The sequence below is a fragment of the Dipodomys merriami genome, unplaced genomic scaffold (assembly GCF_024711535.1).
Source record: "Dipodomys merriami isolate MVZ:Mamm:240054 unplaced genomic scaffold, mDipMer1.0.p SCAF_1, whole genome shotgun sequence".
NCBI lineage: Eukaryota > Metazoa > Chordata > Mammalia > Rodentia > Heteromyidae > Dipodomys > Dipodomys merriami.
Genome location: NW_027202270.1, coordinates 25,497,959 through 25,516,261, shown reverse-complemented (window position 1 = coordinate 25,516,261; position 18,303 = coordinate 25,497,959). Strand labels below are relative to the sequence as shown.

The 18,303-nt window shown below is 40.2% G+C and overlaps 1 protein-coding gene across 3 annotated transcripts in view; it reads right to left on the bottom strand.

Annotated features, from left to right (window-relative positions):
• Positions 1–18,303, bottom strand: part of Plekhm3 (pleckstrin homology domain containing M3) — a 176,707-nt gene that overhangs the window by 126,813 nt on the left and 31,591 nt on the right. For all 3 annotated transcript variants that reach the window (XM_070018417.1, XM_070018412.1, XM_070018423.1), the window contains exon 3: positions 9,291–10,223. In XM_070018417.1, coding sequence (XP_069874518.1) covers positions 9,291–10,223 — 933 coding nt within the window. The remainder of the gene's footprint in view (positions 1–9,290; positions 10,224–18,303) is intronic.

Genomic DNA, 18,303 nt, shown 5'->3' with positions numbered 1-18,303 from the left:
CTAGTTTAAGCTCTCTTCCCCAAAGAAAAATGGTATTCCTTATTAGATGAGATTTAAATCAAGGACAATAATCTCATTTTTTTCTAACCTTCTATAGATGGTCAAAGAGTCAAAGAATGAGGGATAAAAGAGACCTTACAAGCAAGGCCATTCCCTCTAAAAATGCCAGACAGAATCGGTAGGGCTGGAAACCTAGTCAAGGACCTTCAAATTCAATTGTGTATTACAGTCACGTTTATTTGTCTAGGGTCCAGTTCTTTGTGTTCTGTGAAGACATGTAATAGGATTATCTTGTTCTCTATCAAGCACTGTGCTCTCTGCACTTAGTAGGGCTTCAATAAACCTGTGTGGAAGGGTTAAATGCATCTCCCTATCTTGCAGACTAGAAATTCTGTATCAGACATGCTAAGTAAGCACTGTCTTGAAAATTCCAGGTTTTCTAGTTTTAATAAGCCACACCTCTTGTTATTACTACTCTTTTTCATCCATAGCCATGGGAAAGCCAATCCACTGTGAGCATTTCTTATCTTGATCCAAAGGAATTATTCAGAGTACACCTTTTTTCTCTCTCTCTCTGTGGAAACAACACTTTCACCCTTCCTGGCCTAAGTTATATTTGCATGCTATGGTTTTTAGTCCTTCACTACCTTATCACACATCAACAGATGTGGATGTTTATTCTTAAAAAGGGGCAACCATAACTGAATTTCTAGATGTGGTCTGGCCAGGCAGAGCACAGTAGGATATTATCTCTTTCTTCTGGATCTGTTTTCTGAATGCTTTTGATGGGGTCACCGCAGCGCAAACACTGGCTTCCCAGTTAGATCATCTGTGTGCCCACAGGCACTGCTACTAGGCCAAGTTTCCTCTGCCTTCCATCTTTGAAGTTAATTTTCTGAATATGAGTACAGGACTATTTATCATTCTGAACCTCATCTTGTTTGTTTTGGTCCATTCCTCTGGCTTGCAGTTCAGTATCACAATTCTATCATTCTACATATTATTTATTCAACCTAGTTTTGGGCTATGTGTAATTTTGACATTCCCCCCATCCCAGGTAATTGTTGTAGGTGACAAATATTAATGGTAGCTACTCCTTATATAGCAAATACTATGTGCCAGGTACTGCATAAGCTTTGAAACTCCATTTGTTTGCACTGCAAACTAATAAGGCAGATGTGATTATTTTGTCACATCCAAGCTGGTCCAGGGTCACACAGCTAGTGAGCAGCAGATCTGGAAGGACTCTAGTCTTTGGCCTTAATTACTAAACTATGTTGTTTCTCATTATTATTGTGTACTTTTACTGACAATCTCTTGGGCTGACAGAGAACTATTAGCCAACAATCCTTGGATAAAACTGCCAATCATTTACTAAGCCATGTAACTATAAACTCTGATACCCAAATTTCTCTGTCCCCTGAGGATTTTGCCAAATGTTCTTTTAAACTCTTACGCACTACATAGCATAAACCTGACCCAGTCGTCTAGTATCTCTCATTTGCCTTTGTGCAAACCCAACCAGACTATAAGTTGTAGGGTCCAAAGCACAGCTTCTATTCTCTTATGTCTTCCATAGCATCTACCATATAATGAGCACACAACAAAAATTCGTTTTGTTTTTGATCAATGGTAATAAAAGCCAAGGAAGGGCTGGGAAGGTGGCTCAGTGGTAGAGTGCTTGCCTTGCATGCCTGAGGCCCTGGGTTCGATTCCTCAACACCACATAAGCAAAAAGAAAAACAAGCCGGAAGTGGCTCTGTGGCTCAAGTGGTAGAGCGCCAGCCTTGAGCTGAAGAGCTGAGGGACAGCGCCCAGGCCCAGAGTTCAGGCCCCACGACCGGACCCAAAAAAAAAAAAAAAGCCAAGGAAATTTTCTCTGAGTGTAATTCTGTGAGAAATACAGGGGCAATATTTAAAATGGGGCAAAAGTAGTAAACCTGTTTAGCTTTAAAGTTCTATGTAACAGGAATTCCTTAATATAAGCAGAGACAAGGATGTAATGGTCTCTAAGCCAGCTTTGACCCTTGGTCACCTAGTTCCATTCTCCTACCCACCAGCCTTTTGGAGATGATTCTGCATGTATTTGAAGAGCACAATCTGTACCTCATTCCTCTTGCATAGTCCAAGGTTCCTGGCAGAACATGTGTGCAGTACCCAGGGTGGAGGGTGTGGGGGGTATTGAAACAGCAATGCTCCACTACAACTCCCCTGAAGAGATTTTACTATGAGCAATACATTCCGGTGGTCACAGTCAAGGTTGGGGAACTAAAATTTAGTTTTTAGTGCACGCACGGGCACATGCGAGTGCACATGCATACACACATACAGACACACACAAAACCTAGTGATTTCTCCTAATGGAGGTAGCAATCCAAAACACTTGATAACAAAATGATTTATAGTATGAGAAAGCAACAACAGATTAAAACTTTCTCATCTGTCTAAACTTGTTTACATGCTTTATGGCTGAGTTTTTCTTCACCTTTTCCTTTTCCAATGGGTTACCTGCCTACTTCCTAAATCAAATATAGATAGACAGACAGACAGACAGACAGACAGACAGACAGACAGATAGATAGATAGATAGGATAGATCTATCTATATTTATATCTATATCTATATCTTCCCCTTGTTACTATTCCCACCAAATGGGGAACTAATTTGAAAGTAGAAGATACAAGAGAAAACTGATTTATGTTTCCATCTTCATTTACTTAGAAGACCTGACTCTCTTAGGGGCTTCCTAATTTATCTCATAGGAATGAAAACAAACTTTGGCTACCCTAGAACTTCTTATATTTTTCCAAAAACACAATACAAAACTGCCCATCTTGACACTAAGTAAGCAATAACTTTCCTTAAGTAGCTTCACACACATAATCAACTCCCAAATTCAAATTTTCTGTTTCTCCACAATTGTTACTCTGCATGAAGGCCAATAAGTAACTAAGTTGACCCCACATAAAAATATTGCTTACTTCCAGACTGGTAGCTTCTTAATGAATAATGAACCACCCCATACTTTCTATCAGGGATGCTTGTATTGCTAGGGTAAAGATATCCCTTATGTCTCAAAGATGTTGTAAAACGGCCTTTGCCAGAAATATACCCTCATTTATCACATGAAATGCCAAGTGGTATTAACAAGGTCGATACTGTTTGTTTAATATATTTTGCTTTCCTGGGGGTTTGAAATGATTTGTTTTTGCAGCTGTAACAGAGTTAAATTAGGGATTTATCTTCAGCTTAGTGAGTTGAGCATATATAACCAAGGGCTATTAATTATCTGCTGCAGGCCTCTGGTCATCTTCCCACAACTTACAGCATCCATGGGGTATGGAGTTATACCACTTGCAGCCAGATTTGATCCTCAAATAATCAATCTGGCTTCTCAGGAACTAAGGGGAGACTAAACATTTCCAGGGTTACTTTGCTGTTCCACAACTCCCCTTCTTCCAACACACAACTACTGTTGGTGTTTGGATTGCTTTTTAAGTGCAGCAAGGAATTTAAGAGAAAATCTTGTGCAAAGACTAGTTTCAGATAACAATTCCCACGCATGAAAACTAAAAGCCATTTTTCTGGCCTTAAAATGCTAGTAATCAGCTGCTTCCCCCTTTCTTCTCTTTCACACTGCTGCTCTGCCTTGCATGGAGAAAGGGGAAAAAATTTGTCAAAGCCTACACTTCACTTTTACTTCCCCACTACCTGTTTATGAGTGTCAGGGGGGTGGAGAGAAGCCAAAGAAAATAATGCAGGATAATGCAGGAGAGAAAAGGGAGACAGAATGGGTAGGATGGAGCAAAGAAAAACCACACACACACACACACACACACACACACACACACACACACACACACACACACACACACACACACACACACACACACACACACACACACACACACACACACACACACACACACACACACACACTCTCTCTCTCTCTCTCTCTCACTCACGAGGGGAGTATCCCCCCCCCTCCCATTCCCGATCCCAGGTCCTAACAACATACCCCTTTATCAGAGGCTCATTGTCAATCAATTAGCCCAGGCAGCAGGGGTCTGTGAGGTGGGGGCCCCCGGGAAAACAATGGGCTGCCCTGTTGTATTACTATTTAATCACTTTTGCTAAATAAATAGAACAGCCCTGAGGTGCTGTCATGTCAAGGGAATTTATAACAACAACAAAAAAAACTTTATTTTTCATTGGTCATTACTTTTTCCCTTCAGGACAAGAGAGGGTTATTACTGTAGCCTTAAGTTCCATCTTTGTGTTTCTTGCCTTTGATTCCCACTCGGACCCTGCCACTTTCTGGCACTAATTTGTCAGGCTGAACAAAGAGGGGATTTGTACCTCCTGTAAGGTCTCAATTAGGAATGGCTTCTGCTGTATTATGTGCCATTCAGAAAAGACACAATGCTGGTAATTACAGGAATTTGCACTAAATGGCTGAAGAATTCACAGCAAACCCCCCCCCCATTTTACCCCTCCCCCAAGTGCTAGAGGGGAAGAAAAGGGAAAGCAAAAGTTCTTAATGCCAGCAAAAAGTAATTACCAACAGCAGTCCCAAGAGGTTAAACAGCAGCCAAAGAGTAAAACCATCAGAACTGACCATTGAAAATGGTATAGGGGGATCTCTGAGATCCACCCCTATAGGGGGTGGGAGTGGGGGTAGGGGGATTCCTTCCCTTCCATTTATTTCAGTTCATACTCAAGCACATGGCCCCACAGTGAGCCATCCAATTTCATGTCCTGATTACAACACAGGCACACAAGGGACAGTTTCAAAGGTAGCTTTGCATCGCCTCACACCTATAAACAAAGCCCTAGCCTTTTTATTATAATATACTCAACTGCCAGGTTTCTTGATTGCTGGGAAATTACAGGGAAAGTGTGTGTCTGTGTGTGTGTGTGTGTGTGTGTGTGTGTGTTGCAGTGCCAAGAAAACAGTGTATCTGTTAAAACCATGTATCTGGGAAATTACAGGGAAAGTGTGTGTGTGTGTGTGTGTGTGTGTGTGTGTGTGTGTGTGTGTGTGTGTGTGTGTGTGTGTGTGTGTGTGTGTGTGTGTGTGTGTGTGTGTGTGTGTGTGTGTGTGTGTGTGTGTGTGTGTGTGTGTGTGTGTGTGTGTGTGTGTGTGTGTGTGTGTGTGTGTTGCAGTGCCAAGAAAACAGTGTATCTGTTAAAACCATGTATCTGTTAAATCCAGATAGGTACACATGTCAAATTCCTCAAGAAAATAGGGCTGCTGCCTGAAAAGCTAATTTATACAGCATTTCAAATAACCTAATTCAGAACCACTTTCAGGTACATACAAAGTTAGTAAATATTTTAGTAAGCAGCATAATCATTTGTTTTAAGCATTAATATTTTAACATCACCGATTTTCTATTCCCAAACATAATTCTAACTTCTAAACAGGACTTTCACTAAAGTACTACGGAGGTGTGCCCTCAAAAGCTGTACTGTTCACAGCACCCCAGTGAGCAGGGTTTCAGTACCATTCCTAGCAGGTGCTTCTCCCCCTTTGTGACAAACATTAAGTTCCACCTTATCAACTGCCTAGTAGTTTTTTTTTTTTAATTTTAGTTTTAGGTAGTTGTGTGTGTATATGTGTGTTGTTGTTGTTGTTGAGACAGTCTCACTACAGAGCCAAGGCTGGACTAAATTCACAGTTCTCCTGCCTCTAATCTCCTGAGTCTGAGATCTGGACATGCACCACCACCACAGTTGGTTGGCCTTGTTTTCAATAGGCCCAAAATAATTGAAGATCACAATCATACACTTCTACCTGGCACCACCTCCCACCGTTCTCTAATTTGAAATGTGAGCTTCACCTTTGCAGCTCCTGTCACAGCTGCCATCTGACAGTTACTGATAAAATTATTTGATAAGCAACTTCGTGTCTTCCTAAGGCTCCAAGTGTCAAGGGGATAGATAGAGACCACATCTAATTTCCCAAAATGCTGACTCATGACTCTAGGCATATCCAAATTTCTGAATGAATAACAGAATTCAATTTTCAAATTTCAGGACTAAGAAAGTATAAAGAAAGGCCCAAGAAGGCAGGTAAAACCATGTAAGTTCCAGAAACACAGACCACAGTAGCAGGGACTTCTTAAGCATAACAGCCACAGAGAGAAAGCCATGGAACAATCACACATAAGCCCAAGCATATGTTAAAGTATATGCAGTTACATATCAGTATATATTTTCAAAACCATAACTTCAGCCACTTTTTAATACTCATGGGCCATTTTCTCTGCAGGAGCGCTTTAAATTTTAAAAGATATAGAAAACTCTTCCCTTACACAAAGAATTTAGTGAAAGAAGGCCAACTATACTATTTCACAGATTTAAAAGCCAGCATTTGTGGCTTCCCTGAATAGCAACTGAATGACATCATAATAAAGAACTACTCTTCTACTTTTAACATTTATTCATCCAAGATATTTAAAGGGGGAGAGAGACTAACCAAACATAAAAGCTTCTATCTAAAGATTACATTCTATCCATGAAATACTATAAATTTATTCTTATTAAAATAGTATTAAAATCTCAAATTTACTAAAAGCAATGTCCTGGAATTGTTGTTGTTATTGACATTTTGTGAGGTAAACACGCTTTGCAAGCAGCTTCCTCACTGTGTATTTTATGGGGATACCAAGTTAAGACAATATAGGTACAAAAGGTAGGCAGCTGGTTTAAATCAACAGTGTTTGTGAGAAGAATAGATCAATTTTAACTTTCCATCTGCTATAATAATTTCTGATATAATGAACAGTCTCTTGAGTAATTTAAAAAACATTCAGAGGTTTGCTTTAAGAAGTTTTTTGCCTTTTTCTTTTGAGACTCTGCCCCCTACAGGAAAAGAAGTATTTCTACCTGAGACAGAAAACCAGTATTTCAGATGTGAAAAGCAAGCCAGTAAGTAGCATGGAACAACTGAACACTCTATGATGGAAGAGAGAACTGTTAAATGAAATAAGTTTGGTTTTGTTTGGAATATGTCACACTTACACGAATTAGTAATCTCTCCACCCACCTCAGAAACTTCCCTGGGCCCCAGTAGTGTTCCAAGCAAAAACTATTAAACACTGAATACAGCAAATGGATTTCAGATCTGAAACCCATAATCTCCTGGTTCCCTTCTATTTCCCTCCAATCAGTCACATTTAGTGAGCTCCAAATTTAGACAGCAAAAGGAGGTATTCTAGCACACGGAACCTAAAGCAGCTTCCAGAACATTCTATTCCTGCCCAATATCTAATCCTTTCCTCTTCTTTTTTTCCTTAGTTTTCTTCTCTCTAGCTCTTATTGCCTCTGACTTTTTCCTATTTTCATTTCATCAATTACTGGATGCCATGGGCTTGCTCTACCTGCCACTTCTCCCTTCAAGTGTTAAGAAAGATCACTTCAATGTAGTACAGAACATGGGCAATGCACACTCTTCAACAAACTTCTCAGACTGGGGCAAACTAGGTGACAATGCTGTGTAGCACCTAAGATTTCTTCACTTATTTTCTATGAAGTATCTTAATTTAAATAACTCAGGACTTGAGGACTAAGCTGAGCTATTCTGCTCTACTCCAATAACACAACAGATCTGTTGACCCAATCAGCAATATAATACCACAAAGTATATAATAATTAAAGATTGTCCAGAGTAAGCACTTAGTTACTGTTGAATGCTGGTTTGTCAGACACACTTATAATCTAGTATGGCTTCTTAAGTGGCTCTCGGTTTTGCACCTCCCCAATCCCTCTACCCCATAGTCACTGGAACCCTCTAGACAAACCAAAGATGACCCACTTAATCACTCTCACCCTCTCAGGAGATTAGTTTTCAACCAAAAAGACCATGATCACAACAAACTTAGACTTACACCATGGATTTTCATTTTGTCATCACATCTAGCTTTTTTTCAATGCAGAAGAACAAAATTTAAAATTTGAAGCCAAGAACGGTGGCTCATGCCTATAATCCTAGCTACTTAAGATGCTGAGATGTAAGAAATGCAGTTCTAAGCCAGCCACGGCCAATGTATCTAAGAGACTCTTACTTCAACTAACAAGCAAAAGCCAGAAGAGGAAGGATGATGACTCAAGTGGTATAGCAACAAACTGAACAAAACAGCTAAGCAAGAGCTCAAGTTCAAGCTCTAGTATTAGTGCCAAAATTTTTTTTTAAATCATGGGGCTTTTTGTTCAGATTTAATTAACATACCTAAGTATAATCTACATGAATTAAAACCTTGTCAGACTTCAGATTACTTTGATAATATATTTATTTCTACAATTTGTGGCAGTTAGTGACAGGAAAGCAATTTTGATTAGTTTTTTTCCTCTTTGGGTAGGAAGGATGGAGGTGTGGAGAGAAGCTGCAATATTCATATTGACCTTGAGCTCCACTTTGTGTCTCACATTTATGCAGCAGTACCAGAAGCCCAGGGCTTCTCCTGGATGAGGCAAACACAGAATCTTGTGACTCAGGAGTCATCTGATGAATAATCATCTGCCCTGCTTTTAGCCAACTACACATCTTCTGTCAAGACAGACTTTCTGGAGTCTACCTTAACAGGATTTGACAAGGTCATGATCAATGACAGTTACTGACTATGGACATTTGCTTTGCCTAAGGTGAGTTAGCTTTGAGCTAACTCCTGAGCTAATTTGTGACATCCATACTCACAGTAACCTTTAAAGGCAGAAGAAATGGAATCACAGATGACCCAGAAATCCTAAGTGCTCATCTGGAAAGCCTTCGTCCATGTCATTTTGATTCAGTGGGACATCATACACAACTGCTTCTATTTACTTTGCCAATATGGCATGAGGATTGATAAGATTTTTTTTTTTTGGTCAGTGTGGGGCTTGAACTCAGGCCTGGCACTGTCCCTGAGCTCTTTTACTCAAGGCTAGCACTTTACCACTTTGAGCCACAGCTTTCTGGTGGTTAATTGGAGGTAAGAGTCTCATGGGACTTTCCATATGAGCTGGCATCAAACCACATCCTCAGATCTCAACCTCCTGAGTAGCTAGGATTACATGCAAGAGCCACTAGTGCCTGGCTTAAGATAGGTGTATATATATATATAGATAGATATCTATCTATCTATCTATAGATAGATAGATATCTATACCTTCTTCAAATAAAAATGCTTTTTACAAATAATATGCTTTTTTAAAACAGATGCATTTTCATCTATGATTGCCTTATTGAGGGTGTTTTAATAATGAACTGCAATTATGAGGTTCAGGATTGCTCTTCAGGCTGAACATACCTGCACATTTGAAACTCTGAGCAGTGAGTCCTCGTTCCAAAGACAAAGTCGTCAGGATGCTTAGGAAGCTGGTGGTCACAGACTGACGTTTGTTCTTCCTGAGCTCATGTCCACCCGTCGTATCCTTGGGTTTGTTCCTCAGTGTGACTTGCAGATTTTGCTCTGAATTCCTGGCTACATTGGCGGCTGTCTTCAGAGCCTCCATCCATTCCTGAGCCCTCTGTCGGGTCTCAGCTCGAAGGCGGAGGACATCTTGGGGGAAAATGACTTGAAAGCAAGAGTCACAGCCATCCAGATTGTCTATCTGGACAGCCAGGCACACATCCACATTGTAGCTTAGCAGTGGGTCTTCATCTAACTTGCCGGGATAAAAAGCCATGAGATAGGCCTTGCTCAGTACAAATGTAAATGCCTTCCAGTTGTTCTGGACAGTTAGTCTATAGAGTGTCCCTGATTTGAGGATATTTTGGTACTGTTTGGGGCTATCCAAGACAGGGGAGGAGGGCAGCAACTCACTGGATTTCTTCTGTAAACAATGGTTCTGTGTACAATCAACATGACCAACTGCTGGTGAATTTGCCAGCTCATCCTGTCGTCCCATATAACCAGGCACAATGGCATGTACAACTTCCCAAAGCTTCTGCCCCCAGTCTAAAGCCTCCCACGGCGATGCTGCCTTTATCTGTAGCTGTGTGTTGTCATACAGAACAGTATCCACCACTGTGGCCTCAAGATTTCCCAACAGAGATATGTTCTGGAAGTGTGAAAGCTGGAATGTGGCATACAGGTTCTGATTCCCGCTGCTGTCGAGGTTGTAAAAGTGTAAGTTGTATGGTGAGAGTTCTGCGTAACAGCTCTGCCAGTAACTGTCATGGTCCTTTCTAATCTCCAGATAACCCTTCTTCAAAATGTTTGGGAATGTCTGCTTACGTTCTAGAAAGATAAAAAAAAAATGAAGCAAGTTATTAATTTGTTAGGAGAGGATAGGTGCCTGAAACCAAAGAGATCAGGGGTTGACATCTTTCTGGTAAAACTAAACAGAAGTAAAATCTCAGGATGATACCTAATGGCAAGATGCAACTGGAGGAAATATTCTCATCTAAAAACTGAACAAGTGTGAAAGTAAGCACGGAGTGAGCAAAGGCCGTATGAAACACTGAAGTCTGGGCAGAAACAAAATGCTGGAATAATAGTAACTAGCCATGCCCTATGTGTCTAAGGTCCTGTCACACTGCTAGGATTCCTTGCTTTCTAGGTGAAGTATCAAAACATGAGAGAGAATGCTCCCTCTATCACATGACACAATGGTATAATTTTCTGATGATTCTTGTGTCATTCCTCAGGTTGGTGAAGCCAAAAAGAGCAGTGAGGGATAAAGTATGAAATGTGCTCCTGGAATGTCATGATTGCCAGTTCATGGGCCTTCTGTCTAGTAACCATCTCTAGGCTTACCCTCACTAGCTAACTTGGCAGGTCTCAGATAGCAGCTTTCTCTCAGCCTGAATGTGCTCATGATCTTCCCTTAACTTACGATGCTCCTTCCTCCTGCTTCAGCCAAGTTCCCTGCAGAAAGGGAATCAAGACTCTCCTGTTCCTCCCCATCTCACTGTACATGTCACCTGGGTCAGGATTGTGTATCACCATGACATTCTGCCTCTATCACAGGCTATACTACAATACTTCATTTAAATGTCCAAGCAAGTAAGATAAAATTCAGAACATTTTGTAAAGATCTATCTTCCTACTGCATAGGTAAGCTCTCTTTTCATGTTTATATCACATGTAAGTACAATGCCTAGTACACAGCAGGAATTTAATAAGTACTTGTTAAATTAGAAATAAAATTTTTAGCATAATGCCATGCACAGAGTAGATAAAATTCTTTCTCTTCCTCTTGGCTTCACAAGTCTATCTAGTCATGTCATCTTTAATCCATGATAAGCTACACTCATTACTAGTTTAGTACTTTAACAAAAGGGGACTGTTGCTTCCTGATATTCTCATTCTCTTCCCTCCTTCTCCCCCCACCCCCACCTTTTGGTCATGGGGCTTGAACTCTGGGCCTGGGCACTGTAGACTAGTGTTCTACCACTTGAACCACAGTGCCACTTCCAGTTTTCTGGTGGTTTAATGGACATGAAAGTCTCACAGACTTTCCTGCCTGGGCTGGCTTTGAACTGCAATCCTCAGATCTCAGCCTCCTGAGTAGCTAGGATTACAGGCATGAGCTACTGATGCCCAGCAATTTTCTTTCCTTCCTTCCTTCCTTCCTTCCTTCCTTCCTTCCTTCTTTCTTTCTTTCTTTCTTTCTTTCTTTCTTTCTTTCTTTCTTTCTTTCTTTCTTTCTTTCTTTCTTTCTTTCTTTCTTTCTTTCTTTCTTTCTTTCTTTCTTTCTCTTTCTTTCTTTTTGAGAGACAGAGTCTCACTAAGTAACCCTGGCTGGAACTCTCAGTCCTCCTGTGTGCTTGGATTTCAGGCATGTGCATCACCATACCCAACTTCCTGAGACTTTTATCAGACATGAAAATGGCATCTTATATCAGCACAAATAGAGATCCTTGCTGGTAGAGACTTTAATTTCTGGGATGTTTCTCAATCTCTTTGGTGACACATATTGAAGCTGGTCATAAACTAATTGAATCATTCCCTTAAGAACACAGATCATGATCACAGAGGGTATGAGTAATATTCTCCATTTGAAAATAGCACACCAAAAGACAAAAGGAGAGAAATGAGGCAGAGAAAGGCCTATTTCACCTGCTTATACATTGCTGGCCCTGAATTCATTAGTATTTCTGTGGCAACTCAAAAGCCATTAATTTCTTGCAACCCACACTAATCCCTTTGTAAAAAGAGATAATGGATACCCCTTCTCAGATTATGTTTCTCTTCTGACAATGGAGAAAGGAAGGCAGTACTGTTAGAGACACCGCTCCCGCTTCGCCCCTCTCATTTTCACCAGCGCTGGTGAGAGTTCAGCCTCCTTCATAATGAGACACACAGCCATGGGTCCCTCTGTCCCTGTTCCCCCCTGTGATCCAGCTGCTGAGCTACAAATCTGAGTAAAATTAAAACCACCTCTCTTGATTTTATTATTTCCTTACTTACTTCCCTAAGAGCTTGTTATAGCCGTTACCACAAATTAGAAGTTCAACTTTAATCAATCCCCAAACCAGTAGCAAAGCTTACCTCTCTAATCTCTAGCAATTGTGACTTTCTATTCTGGTTTACTTTTCTTATTATTTTTTGCTACTAACATGTCTTTAGAAGCTCTATAAATCTTAACTTTTATTAAACTGCCACAATTCAAAGTGTTGTTTTCCCAGGCCATAGCAATTAACCCCAGGGATGCTCTTTCAAAGCACTCAGATTCACAAATGCTGTCCAAAAAAGAAGAAAAAATGATAATAATATCATCTCAATGTTAACTAATGTAAGTAATTCAGACAGGAACACTGGTAAGGTTTTTACCGCCTCCCCAGCCAAAAAGGAAAAAAAAAGGGAAGCATGACCAAAATAAATAATTATTCTTATTAATTTCATCCTAAAACCAGGAGAGAGAAGTTCTTCACTTACAAAAAAACAAAAACAAAAACCAGCCTCAAAGTCTCCACTTACCCACTGGCTTCCAATCTGGCTAGTATGAGGATGTGATTCATTCATCCAGGATCCCCTATTCTTCCCTGTCCACCTCAACCTTACACTCCCCAGTGCAGTGTGAAGCCAATAATTGCTACTGACCAAGAGGAAAAAGGGAATTTTCCCTGTCTGGTACCTGACTCATTTCTGTATTGCCAATCCACCAGAGTTCCTCTTTTTTGTTGCCTCTAATCCATTCTCAGGGTGATCTCCTTCATCAAAGTCTAGTGTTCCTCCCTCTTCACCATTTCATACACTGTTACCAGGCTAAGCTTTCTGGGTCTCTCGTGGCCTTTCCATGGCCTTCTTCAGGCCAAAACTCTTTACAGGCTCCAGGAAGCTACACAGTAAAGTCCACATTGTTTTTTGTTTTTTTAAAAATATTGTATAACTTCACTTCTTTTTTGGGGGGGGTCCGGTCGTGGGGCCTGAACTCTGGGCCTGGGCACTGTCCCTCAGCTCTTCAGCTCAAGGCTAGCACTCTACCACTTGAGCCACAGTGCCACTTCCGGCTTTTTTCTTTTTGCTTATGTGGTGCTGAGGAATCTAACCCAGGGCCTCAGGCATGTAAGGCAAGCGCTCTACCACTGAGCCACCTTCCCAGCCCAAGTCCACATTGTTTTAAAAGCACAAAGGTAATGGAAACTCTTAACGTGCTTAATTATGATGTAGTTGTGGTGATGACTCCAAAAGGAGGTTTTTTACACAGAAATAAAATGATTTGTTCAAGATTAAATGGGAAACCACAATGTCTTTTGGTAGCATCAAGACAACCCTTTAAATTGGCTTTTCTTCACTTAAAGCCAATGCCAGTTACAAGTACTCAATTGCTACATCTCCTAACTTCTAGAGTCCAACTCTACAGTGCTATTTGGTTCAGCCTCACCTCCTGACCCAAATGTCACCAACACCACACTGGAGCCTAGAACACAGGAAAATGTAGTTAAGACTTCCTCAGTGACACAAAGCTCCCTAAGAATTTCCCAGCTCCTTGCCAACAAACTCCTCTGAAAATTATTCATTAAGTTACAATCTTGGGAATTTTCAGACACTACTCTAATCACTGACTCCAATTCTAGGGGGCTCTTGGACTTCATTGCTTACACTTGGCCCCATTTAAAGCTCCAGTACTCTGGCTTAGAGTCATAGACCCTTGGCATTGTCTGAAGCAGACAGAGGGAAACTTTTATCAACAGCTACTGACTACCTTGAACTCTGTGTTAGGAAAACACTAAGACCACATCTGTGCTCAATAGAAAACAGCACTGTGGGGCTGGGAACGTGGCTCAGTGGTAGAGCACTTGCCTTGCATGCATGAGGCCCTGGGTTAGATTCCTCAGCACCACATAAGCAAAAACAAAAAAGCCGGAAGTGGCGCTGTGACTCAAGTGGTAGAGCACTGGCCTTGAGCTAAAGAGCTGAGAGACAGCACTCAGGCTCAGAGTTCAGGCCCCACGACCAGACCAAAAAAAAAAAAAAGCAAGAAAAAAAAGAAAAGAAAACAGCACTGTGTTGTTGGTAAGGTAGACATGGATATTACATATGCCCACTAGTTTTAGGATGTATTAAAACAGCTCCTTACTCTTTTGACTCCAGATATCAATTTTCTCTTCCACAGTAGTAACATCCTAAGTCTTTTAAGACTTTTCATGGTGAAGTATGTATCAGCTCCAACTTGTATTCCTCCATTCATTCCACAGGCATTTTTTTCACTCCATCTTAAGGAGTGCCCCCAATTATGAAACCTTCCACCTCATCCCTTACTGTACCTTCCTAGGTTTACTAAACTCTTTCCTTTTCAAGATTTCGTAGTCAATAATTAAAACTTGTTTCCTCTTCCCTGATTTAATGACAATTCTGGATCACTACCATCACCTATATTCTTTATTTAAACCAACCTTTTTAAACAAGATACATAGTAATATCCAGGCAAATACAGATTCATATTGCTCACTTTCTACCCTATCTTTAATTCTGATAGTCCATCCTTTGTTTATTTTAAAAGATCCTGGATACATTGAAGAATTTTACCATACCATCTTCACTTCCCTCAATTACCTAATTCTCCCACTTCTTTCTCTGAACACTACAGAAAGCTTCTCTATTTTTACTATACTTTGCTATATTTCGATATTACACCAACTGATTCCCTATAGAAGAACCATACAAATGGTAGTTCAGGTCACACAGTTGCTGGGGCCAATCAGCCTAGGTTCAAATCTCAAATCTTCACAAGCTCTAGGATCCTGGGCATATTGCCTAACCTGACTCTCTACTTCCTTCTCTTTAAATAATGGATCAAAAATGTGAGATATGTGTGTGTGTGTGTGTGTGTGTGTGTGTGCATGTGCACATGCACGCACACACACACACACACACACACACACACACACACACAATGGAATTTACCCATCCATCAGAAAGAATGACATTGTATCATTTGTAAAAAAAATGGAAAGACTTGAAAAAATTATAGTAAGTGAAGTAAGTCAGATGCAGAGAGAGACAAAGGATCCATATTTTCCCTTATAGAAGCTAGATTTAGCTTACAAACTCATGAATAAATACATTGGGTGGTATGCAAATAGTATAATTCCTTAGAAAGGTAAAATCAAAGTTCAGCAAAGTTCAGAGTCAAGGGGGAAAGGACTGACCAATGAAGAGAGGGAAAATGCAGATAAGAATCCAATGTATATACTACAAAATAAGACAAGTGAGGGAAGGGCTCAGTGGGTGAGGGATTGGTAAGAATGTTGGTGACATTGATCAAGATATAGTGTATTCATAAGCTGCTTTGTTAAATGGTAAATCCTGTGTACAACTACTTAAAGATAATAACAAAAATAAATTAAACTAATAAAAAATAAAGAGGGGTTAAGTAGTAGCACCTACCTCATTGTACTAATGTGTGAAAGAATATATCTTAAGAATGGCTTTTAGATGTGGTATATATACATATAATGGAATTCTATGCCTCCATCAGAAAGAATGACATTGACCCATTTGTTAGTAAATGGAAAGACTTGGAAAAAATTATATTAAGTAAGCCAGGCCCAAAGAAACATAGGTCCCATGGTTTACCTTATTTACAATAACTAGTACATGTTTAGGACAAGCAGACTATATACATATGACCATATAAGATGATATTAAGCAAAATGAACCCCAAGATAGGACACAAATATCTTTTTTCTTTCTTGCTATTGTTTCTAATGTATTTATAATATACCATGTGATTTTTTTTGTTGCTTTGTAAGTTCCTCCCCCATGATATAACTCATGTTTTCACTGTATTTGATACCAGTGCCCTGCATTTTGTACATACACTTCTCTAATTTGGGGAGGGGAAGGGAAAAAATAAAATGGTTAAATAAGGATACAGGTCGTCCCACGGTAACAATGAGATGTACAAAACACTATGCTGAAAACAAACTTTACAACTTCGGCCTGGAAGGGGTAGGGGCGTAGTTGAGGAGGTAGGAGGGAAGGGGTGGTAGGGGGAAAATAAAGGAGGTGGCAACAATGCTCAATAGGAAATGTACTCATTACCCTGCTCATGTAACTGTAACCCCTCTGTACAGCATTTTATAATAAAAAATGTACATAAAAATGGCTTTTAGAGGGCGGCACTGGTGGTTCATGCCTGTAATCCTAGCTACTCAAGAGGCCAAAAACTGAGGCTCACAGGTCAAAGTCAGACTGGACAGGAAAATTCATGAGACTCATCTCCAATTAACCCCCAGAAAATTGGAAGTGGAGCCATGGCTCAAAGTGGTAAAGTGCTAGCCCTGAGCAAAAAGCTTAAGGACAGTGCTCAGACCCTGACTTCAAGTCTCATGACCTGGAACAAAAAAAAAAGAAAGAATGGTCTTAGAATGATGTCTCCCGGAGCTCCAGTCGCGCAATCGGTTAGCGCGCGGTACTTATAAGAAAGATGTCTCCCTCCATGTAAGTGTTCCATAGATGTAGCCTATGTTTAATTATTTGTTAGGTACATGAAAAAGATAAGAAGCTAATGGCCTGTCTGTGCCACTCCAAATTTAACAGATTTAGAAAGAGGTTTCAGGAAACAAAATTATTTGATCAAGGTCATGATACAAAATGGGTGGAATCAAGAGTTCAGATTAGTAAATCTCAGGACTTTCAGTCAAGTTCAATCTGTTTTATTTGTGGCGCAGGGAATAAATCCCAAATATCCTTGATTGAGTTTGAAATGCAAGTTACATGGCATCCCTGGAACTGGGCTTAGCTGGAATCAGAGTACCATCACATACGAGCTGAATGGAGGGGGTTAGCGCTGTCTCAGTTTCCTCGTTTGTAGGGTCAGGACAATATCACCTGTCATGTTAAACTTACTGTGACTATTAAATAAGACAGTGAATGAAAACTTTTTTTTTGTTAGTCAGTCATAGAACTTGAACTCAGGGTCTGGGTGCTGTTCCTCAGCTCTTTTGATCAAGGCTAGAACTCTACCACTTTGAGCCACAGCTCCACTTCCTGTAGTTAATTGGAAATAAGAGTTTCATGGGACTTTCCTTGCCCAGGTTGGACAACAATCCTCAGATCTCAGCCTCCTGAGTAGCTAGGGATTATAGGCATGAGCCAGGAGTGCCTAGCAAATGAAAACTTCTTAATGCAGGGCTGGATAAAAGGTTAAATTTCATTAAATGAGCTGGGTACCAGTTGCTCAACACCTATAACCCTAGCTACTTCAGGAGACTGAGATCTGAAGATCAAAGTTCAAACCTAGTCAAGGCAGACAAACCTGTGAAAGTCTTATCTCCAATTAAGCAGTAAAAAGTTGGAGATGGAGGTATGACTCAAGTGGTAGAACATCGCCTTGAGTTAGAGAGTGTGAGGCCCTGAGATCAAGCCTCAGTACTGGCACAATAAAAAAAGAAAAAAAAGTGAAAGTTTCATCAAATAATAGCTCTTATTTAAAAGTACTAATAACAAAATTTCATTCAACTTGACACAAGCTATAGGTAAATACAAAGGATACAGAAATAGTTTCCATTTAAAAAAAAAAAAAAACCTATTCTGTCCTGATTTTCTAAGCACAAAATTCAGAATTCAACCTTCTATATGCTCACACATGGTACAGTACAGCTTCTACAATATGGTTTACAACTTCAAAGGGCTTCCAGTCTACAGTGTGAGTTGGATATGAATTATAATGACAACAGAATAAAATGGGTTTAGGACCTGGCAACAGTGGCTCACACTTGTAATCCTAGCTACTCAAGAGACTGAGATCTGAGGATCACAGTTCAAAGCCAGCTCAGGCAGGAAAGTTTCTGATATTCTTATCTTTAATTAGCCACCAAAAAACTAGAAGTAGAGCTGTAGCTCAAGTGATAGAATGTTAAATTGA